The sequence below is a fragment of the Cololabis saira genome, chromosome 15 (genome assembly GCF_033807715.1).
Source record: "Cololabis saira isolate AMF1-May2022 chromosome 15, fColSai1.1, whole genome shotgun sequence".
Classification (NCBI taxonomy): domain Eukaryota; kingdom Metazoa; phylum Chordata; class Actinopteri; order Beloniformes; family Belonidae; genus Cololabis; species Cololabis saira.
In genome coordinates this window covers 39288735-39297493 of record NC_084601.1, presented here as the reverse complement: position 1 = coordinate 39297493, position 8759 = coordinate 39288735, and the positions used below count along the sequence as shown (strand labels likewise).

The 8759-nt window shown below is 43.0% G+C and overlaps 1 protein-coding gene across 11 annotated transcripts in view; it reads left to right on the top strand.

Moving 5' to 3' along the window:
• LOC133460755 (protein FAM131B-like) overlaps window positions 1-8759 on the top strand; it is a 101739-nt gene that overhangs the window by 61082 nt on the left and 31898 nt on the right. For all 11 annotated transcript variants that reach the window (XM_061741515.1, XM_061741512.1, XM_061741514.1 and 8 more), the window contains 2 exons: window positions 4902-5120; window positions 6093-6233. In XM_061741515.1, coding sequence (XP_061597499.1) covers window positions 4916-5120; window positions 6093-6233 — 346 coding nt within the window. In that variant the 5' untranslated portion in view covers window positions 4902-4915. The remainder of the gene's footprint in view (window positions 1-4901; window positions 5121-6092; window positions 6234-8759) is intronic.

Below are 8759 nucleotides of genomic sequence, written 5' to 3'. Positions count from 1 at the left end.
GAAGGAAGGGAGGAAGGAAGGAAGGAAGGAAGGAAGGGAGGGAGGGAGGGAGGGAGGGAGGGAGGGAGGAAGGAAGGAAGGAAGGAAGGAAGGAAGGAAGGAAGGAAGGAAGGAAGGAAAGAGCAGGAGGAAAAAAGGAAGGAAGAGAAAAAGGAAGGAAGGAAGGAAGGAAGGAAGGAAGGAAGGAAGGAAGGAAGGAAGGAAGGAAGGAAGGAAGGAAGGAAGGAAGGGAGAAAAGAAGGATGAAAGGAAGGGAGAAAATGAGGAAGGAAGGAAGGAAGGAAGGAAGGAAGGAAGGAAGGAAGGAAGGAAGGAAGGAAGGAAGGAAGGGAGAAAAGAAGGATGAAAGGAAAGGAGAAAATGAGGAAGGAAGGAAGGAAGGAAGGAAGGAAGGAAGGAAGGAATGAAGGAAGGAAGGAAAGAGCAGGAGGAAAAAAGGAAGGAAGAGAAAAAGGAAGGAAGGAAGGAAGGAAGGAAGGGAGAATGAAAAGAAAGAAGGAAGGACGGAAGGAAGGAAGGAAGGAAGGAAAGAGCAGGAGGAAAGAAGGAAGGAAGAGAAAAAGGAAGGAAGGAAGGAAGGAAGGGAGAAAAGAAGGATGAAAGGAAAGGAGAAAATGAGGAAAGAAGGAAGGAAGGAAGGAAGGAAAGAAAGAGCAGGAGGAAAAAAGGAAGGAAGAGAAAAAGGAAGGAAGGGAGAAAGGAAGGGAGAAAATGAGAAAGGAAGGAAGGAAGGGAGAAAGGAAGGGAGAAAATGAGAAAGGAAGGAAGGAAGGAAGGAAGGAAGGAAGGAAGGAAGGAAGGAAGGAAGGAAGGAATGAAGGAAGGAAGGAAGGAAAGAGCAGGAGGAAAAAAGGAAGGAAGAGAAAAAGGAAGGAAGGAAGGAAGGGAGAAAAGAAAGATGAAAGGAAAGGAGAAAATGAGGAAGGAAGAAAGGAAGAAAGGAAGGAAGGAAGGAAGGAAGGAAGGAAGGAAGGAAGGAAGGAAGGAAGGAAGGAAGGAAGGAAGGAAGGAAGGAAGGGAGAAAAGAAGGATGAAAGGAAGGGAGAAAATGAGGAAGGAAGGAAGGAAGGAAGGAAGGAAGGAAGGAAGGAAGGAAGGAAGGGAGAAAAGAAGGATGAAAGGAAAGGAGAAAATGAGGAAGGAAGGAAGGAAGGAAGGAAGGAAGGAAGGAAGGAAGGAAGGAAGGAAGGAAGGAAGGAAGGAAGGAAGGAAGGAAGGAAAGAGCAGGAGGAAAAAAGGAAGGAAGAGAAAAAGGAAGGAAGGAAGGAAGGAAGGAAGGAAGGAAGGAAGGAAGGAAGGAAGGAAGGAAGGAAGGAAGGGAGAAAAGAAGGATGAAAGGAAGGGAGAAAATGAGGAAGGAAGGAAGGAAGGAAGGAAGGAAGGAAGGAAGGAAGGAAGGAAGGAAGGAAGGAAGGATGAAAGGAAGGGAGAAAATGAGGAAGGAAGGGAGGAAGGAAGGAAGGAAGGAAGGGAGGGAGGGAGGGAGGGAGGGAGGGAGGAAGGAAGGAAGGAAGGAAGGAAGGAAGGAAGGAAGGAAGGAAAGAGCAGGAGGAAAAAAGGAAGGAAGAGAAAAAGGAAGGAAGGAAGGAAGGGAGAAAAGAAAGATGAAAGGAAAGGAGAAAATGAGGAAGGAAGAAAGGAAGGAAGGAAGGAAGGAAGGAAGGAAGGAAGGAAGGAAGGAAGGAAGGAAGGAAGGAAGGAAGGAAGGAAGGAAGGGAGAAAAGAAGGATGAAAGGAAGGGAGAAAATGAGGAAGGAAGGAAGGAAGGAAGGAAGGAAGGAAGGAAGGGAGAAAAGAAGGATGAAAGGAAAGGAGAAAATGAGGAAGGAAGGAAGGAAGGAAGGAAGGAAGGAAGGAAGGAAGGAAGGAAGGAAGGAAGGAAGGAAGGAAGGAAAGAGCAGGAGGAAAAAAGGAAGGAAGAGAAAAAGGAAGGAAGGAAGGAAGGAAGGAAGGAAGGAAGGAAGGAAGGGAGAAAAGAAGGATGAAAGGAAGGGAGAAAATGAGGAAGGAAGGAAGGAAGGAAGGAAGGAAGGAAGGATGAAAGGAAGGGAGAAAATGAGGAAGGAAGGGAGGAAGGAAGGAAGGAAGGAAGGGAGGGAGGGAGGAGGGAGGGAGGGAGGGAGGAAGGAAGGAAGGAAGGAAGGAAGGAAGGAAGGAAGGAAGGAAGGAAGGAAGGAAAGAGCAGGAGGAAAAAAGGAAGGAAGAGAAAAAGGAAGGAAGGAAGGAAGGGAGAAAAGAAAGATGAAAGGAAAGGAGAAAATGAGGAAGGAAGAAAGGAAGGAAGGAAGGAAGGAAGGAAGGAAGGAAGGAAGGAAGGAAGGAAGGAAGGAAGGAAGGAAGGAAGGAAGGAAGGAAGGAAGGAAGGAAGGGAGAAAAGAAGGATGAAAGGAAGGGAGAAAATGAGGAAGGAAGGAAGGAAGGAAGGAAGGAAGGAAGGAAGGAAGGAAGGGAGAAAAGAAGGATGAAAGGAAAGGAGAAAATGAGGAAGGAAGGAAGGAAGGAAGGAAGGAAGGAAGGAAGGAAGGAAAGAGCAGGAGGAAAAAAGGAAGGAAGAGAAAAAGGAAGGAAGGAAGGGAGAAAAGAAGGATGAAAGGAAGGGAGAAAATGAGGAAGGAAGGAAGGAAGGAAGGAAGGAAGGAAGGAAGGAAGGAAGGAAGGAAGGAAGGAAGGAAGGATGAAAGGAAGGGAGAAAATGAGGAAGGAAGGAAGGAAGGGAGGGAGGGAGGGAGGGAGGGAGGGAGGAAGGAAGGAAGGAAGGAAGGAAGGAAGGAAGGAAGGAAGGAAGGAAGGAAGGAAGGAAGGAAGGAAGGAAGGAAGGAAGGAAGGAAGGAAGGATCCTTCTTTCCTTCTTTTCTCCCTTCCTTCCTTCATTCCTTCTTCTCTTCCTCCTTCCTTGACCTGAAGACAGCGCGAGGGTTAAGATGAATCCAACATGATCTGTTTAACAGTTAACTTACATAATTACACCATTTAGAGGAAAACTGACTTGATCACTCCGGATAGAGAACCAAAGAAGTTTCACCATAAACTCGCCTCGTGCTTCAGGTCCGTGCAACATGCAGGCAGTAAGAGGTTATTGTTGATGTTGGTAGGGGATGTTCTTAACCACTCAGAGGTCGTTTTCTTGAGTGTGACACACTTTCCATCAAGTTACTCCTGTAGGAGTTTTACTGAACATCTCCAAGTGTAGATCTGAGACGTGAAAAAACCTGCTTTAGATAAATATATTTGAACATTTCAGACATGCAGACTCAAAAACTCAAAATCTTACCAGGAATATTTGTCTTATTTCTAGTTAAAATGTCTCATTTTTAGTCAAAAAATCTCATTACACTTAAAAAAAGAGTCATTACCAGAAAAATAACTTGTTATTTGACAATTTTCACCTGTTTCAAGTACATTTTAAGTAGAAAATCTGCCACTGGGACAACATTTATCTTCTCATTACAAGCAAAAAAATCTTGTTCCACTGGCAGATTTTTCTACTTATTTTAAGCCAAAATCTACTTGAAACAGGTGAAAATTGAGTCTTGTTTTATGTGTAATGTGATTTTTTTTTTACTAAAAATTAGACATTTTAACTAAAAAAAAGACAAATATTCTTAAGATTTTGAGTTTTTGCAGTGCAGAAATACTGTTCTCCAAGTGTAGATCTGAGACGTGAAAAACCTGCTTTAGATAAATATATTTGAGACATGCAGACTCATTCCCACTGCAAAAACTCAAAATCTTAACAAGAATATTTGTCTTATTTCTGGTTAAAATGTCTCATTTTTAGTCAAAAAAATGTCATTACATTTAAAAAAATAGACTCATCACTGGAAAAAAACAACAATTTTCACCTGTTTCAAGTAGATTTTCACTTAAAATAAGTAGAAAAATCTGCCAGTGGAACAAGATGTTTTTGCTTGTAATGAGAAAATAAATCTTCTACTTATTTCAAATGAAAATTTACTTGAAAGAGGTGGAAATTGTCAAATAAGTTTTTTTTCTGGTAATGACTCTTGTAAAAAAACAAAAATCAAAGTCATACATTCTGGATTAATTACAAATCAACTGAAATATTGCAAGCCTTTTATTATTTTAATATTGCTGATTATGGTTTACAGTTTAAGATTAAGATTCCCAGAATATTCAAATTTTTTGAGATAGGATATTTGAGTTTTCTTAAGCTGTAAGCCATGATCAGCAATATTAAAATAATAAAAGGCTTGCAATATTTCAGTTGATTTGTAATGAATCCAGAATGTATGACATTTGTGCAGAAAATAAAGGACTTTATCACAATATTCTAATTTTCTGAGACAGTCCTGTAAGTAGAAAAATTTGCCAGTGGGACAAGATTTATCTTCTCATTACAAGCAAAAAAATCTTGTCCCACTGGCAGATTTTTCTACTTATTTTAAGTGAAAATCTACTTGAAACAGGTGAAAATTGTTGTTTTTTCCAGTAATGAGTCTTGTTTTAAATGTAATGAGATTTTTTTTCACTAAAAATGAGAGATTTTAACTAGAAATAAGACAAATATTCCTGGTAAGATTTTGAGTTTTTGCAGTGCTGGCACATAAGCCCGACTCAGATGAGCTTTTGTTCAAACCAGAATAGATGCCAGGTTGTGCTAATCGTCTCACATCATAACCATCTGGATTCATTCATATCATTTATGCATTTATCACCCCGTGACATCTTCTATCACGATCTCCAGCATTAAAAAGATCCTGTCCATTCCATGGTCTCTCACGGTCATTCTACTCCTCCCGGAGCCTCAGTTGGAGGCGTGGTCAGATATTGTGGCCAGAACGAGTTTTGACCGCACTTGTGTGTGTGTGTGTGTGGTGTGTGTGTGTGTTTGTGTGTGTGTGTCTGGTCTGCCCCTCCTGCTGCGCGTAAACCTGCCGTAGGTGTGACTCGCTCCATGAAAGACAAGGTGACCAAGCCCACGGCCATGGCCCAGGGCCGCGTGGCCCACATGATCGAGTGGCAGAGCTGGGGCAAACCGACCGCCGGGCCCCTGGGGAGCATCGGACGCACCAACCTGCAGAGGGAAAAGGAGAGGAGGTTGGAGAACGACGCCTACAGCGACCTCAGCGACGGCGAGAAGGAGGCTCGCTTTGCTGCAGGTTAGGAGGACGCCTTGATTTAAATGTGCAAATCTTGAAACCGGTGGAAACTGTTCTTAGTGGTAAAACACACATATTTTTCTACAACAACTTCTGATTTCTCTTTTTATAACGTATTGCTGTAACATCTCTGCTACAATTAAAGCTGCAAGCAGCGATGAACGGGCCCTCGCACCCTTGTGCACGTTCAGGCTGCAGTGAAAGCTTGTATGACTTGATGTAGATTCTTCAGACCTGGACATTTAGTGGATGAAACCACCCACGACTCTCTATATCAAACCATTCAAAAGTAATGCCAGAAAAAAGGGACTATCAAATATCGACCGATCAGAAGAAGGGGGGGCGCGCTTTTTGCCGTCTATCGTCGCCACGGTAACGCTTTTGACTGAGAAAAGTAATGCCTGTCGTCGCAGTACATTTTGATGTATAACACACCTGGGTGCACGTTACGGTTCGGGCCGTATTAACAGCCGAAGAAATGGCATAAATTGCGCCAAAATTACACCATTCATTAAAAATGGCCGACTTCCTGTTTGGTTTCGGCCATGGCACCAAGAGACTTTTCTTTAAGTTGTGACATGATACAGGTGTGTACCGATTTTCGTGCATGTACGTCAAACCGTATTGTGGGGCTTGAGGCACAAAGTTTTCTAGGGGGCGCTGTTGAGCCGTTAGGCCACGCCCATTAATGCAAACCATTAAATATCAAATTTTTCGCCAGGCCTGACTTGCGTGCAAAATTTGGTGACTTTTGGGGCACGTTTAGGGGGAAAAATGGCCCTCATTTCGTCGGAAGAAAAAAGAGAAAAACAAAAACTCCTACAGATACAATAGGGCCTTCACACTTTAAGTGCTCGGGCCCTAATAAAACAAGTATTGGAATCTGTGGAATGCACTCAATCTTTAATCGGACAAATCGAGCGTTTCTTATTCGCTGCATGTACTTATAAGAGCATTTTTGCCGCCCAACAGGTATAATGCAGCAGTTTGCAATCTCCGAGGCAACTCTGTTTGGCTGGAACTCGATGGACGGGGAGAGTATGGGAGCCGGTTCCAACCAGGGCAGCGTCGCTCACCTGAGTGAGGTCAACCAGGAGAGCATCACAAGCAGAGGTACCTTCTACACGACTAAACCAAAGTTGGGTTAAGAACAGGTCTAATTATACACCTTTTAACCTTATTAAACATAATGTGAAAAAGATCCATCCATCCATCCATCGATCGTCCGCCGCTTATCCGTTCCCGGGTCGCGGGGGCAGCAGTCTCAACAGGGATGCTCAGACTTCCCTCACCCCAGACACTTCCTCCAGCTCTTCCGAGACGTTCCCAGGCCAGCCGAGAGACATAGTCTCTCCAGCGTGTCCTGGGTCTTCCCCGGGGTCTCCTCCCAGTGGGACATGCCTGGAACACCTCCCTAGGGAGGAGGGACATGCCTGGAACACCTCCCTAGGAAGGAGGGACATGCCTGGAACACCTCCCTAGGGTGATCCAGGAGGATCCGGTACAGATGCCCAAGCCACCTCAGCTGACTCCTCTCAATGTGAAGGAGCAGCGGCTCGACTCCGAGCTCCTCCCGGGTGACCGAACTCCTCACCTTAACTCTAAGGGAGCGTCCAGCCACCCTGCGGAGGAAACTCATCTCGGCCGCTTGTATCCGCGATCTTGTCCTTTCGGTCACTACCCAAAGTTCATGGCCATAGGTGAGGGTAGGTGCGTAGATTGACCGGTAAATCGAGAGCTTCGCCTTTCGACTCAGCTCCTTCTTCACCACGACGATCCGGTACATCGACCGCATAACTCGATCCGTCTGCCAATCACGCGTTCCATCGTTCCCTCACTCGTTTACAAGACGCCGAGACACTTAAACTCCTCCACTTGAGGCAGGACCGCTGCACCCAAGGTCTCTTTTGCACTATCTTCAGGTCTTCTCTCTGTCCGCAATCAAGTACTTTTGGAGGGCAAACATACAGCGGCACATTTCTACTTCTCATTCTTAGAGGACATTTACCCAAACAGCGATGAATCCAAGCTAAGTCAACTTTATTTATAAAGATCTTTAAAAATGGCAGCCATTCCCCAAAGTGCTGGACATATGACTGACATATATATAGAATAAAATAAATAACGTAAAGTTTAAGGCAGGGGTATTCAACTAGATTTGGCCGGGGGCCACATCTGCAAAAGGACTGTATGGAGAGGCCGCACAATTTGAAAATGTGGGGGTTTTCAAAATGTATTTTGCACTCAAAGACGAAGACTTATGTAAATATAATACATTTGTATTATACATTTGAATATATCTAGTTTACATATGAATTATGTATTAATTGTCTCCAGATTTAGTAATTGTGAATGTTAAATATAATATTCAGATAAAGAAATATTATTTTGAATGCAAGTTCATTTTGAAACCATGCATTGTGCAAACTTAATGAAATTGATATTGACCTACTTTTAATAAAACACACCATAATGACAAAGCACCACTTTCCACCAAGATTTCCTTATTTGAATATTATATTAAGCATTGAGCACAACCATTTTAGTCCATAGTAGCCAGTTATAAAAATATTATTAAAAAAAAAACAATTTTTTTTATTTATTTTTTTTTTCAACAAACACCCCCTTTTTTGAAATATGACCAGGGGCCACATAAAAGCTCCTGGCGGGCCGCATGTGGCCCGCAGGCCGCCAATTGAATAACCCTGGTTTAAAGAGACGAGTAAAACATGAATAACATGAAAACATAAAAATCTAAAGAGCCACAGCTCAAGACTCTCCTTTGACACTTGACAGGAGTAGGCATTCTCCTTATTAGGGGCACATGGACCTGATTATCTTCTGCATAGAACTGCAAAAATGTTATGTTTCCCCAAAAAGAAACCAAGGGGCAGCAGATACGGAGAAAATAGCAAAGGGCAAAGCATGGATCCCTGCGGGACCCCACGTGACAAAGCTGCAAAAGAGGATGTGAAATGACCACAAAAAGATCAATCAATTTAATTGATTTAAGACAGAAAAAAAGACAGAAAAAACGTACCTACAGTATTGTGCCATCGGTGTGAAGATCTCCATGCGGGTTAGTTGCAGTTTAAATATTTATGTTCATATTTATTTCTTCCTTCTTCCTTGTCTCTTCATATCTCACTCATGTCCACTCAGGCATATGGACTACCAAACCACGACGCATTTGCACATTAAACACACAGAAATGAAGGGTGCAGATCATTCGAGATTGTAAAATCCCATCTGGCCTCAAAGAAATGAAGGACTTCATGTTGAATCCAAACAAATATACAAATAAACACTATTTAATTTGTCACATTTTGTGCATCGGAAGCTTTATTTACAGCCTAATAATGTCCAGATTTCTTTTATTTTACATAGAAACTAGGATTGGGCGATATTTTACCGTTCACGATAAACCGTGAACGATAAATTCCAGTTGATGACGTTTTTGTGTAAAACTGATTTATGGAAGGAAGGAAGGAAGGAAGGAAGGAAGGAAGGAAGGAAGGAAGGAAGGAAGGAAGGAAGGAAGGAAGGAAGGAAGGAAGGAAGGAAGGAAGGAAGGAAGGAAGGAAGGAAGGAAGGAAGGAAGGAAGGAAGGAAAAGGGAGAAGGAAGGGAGGAAACAAGG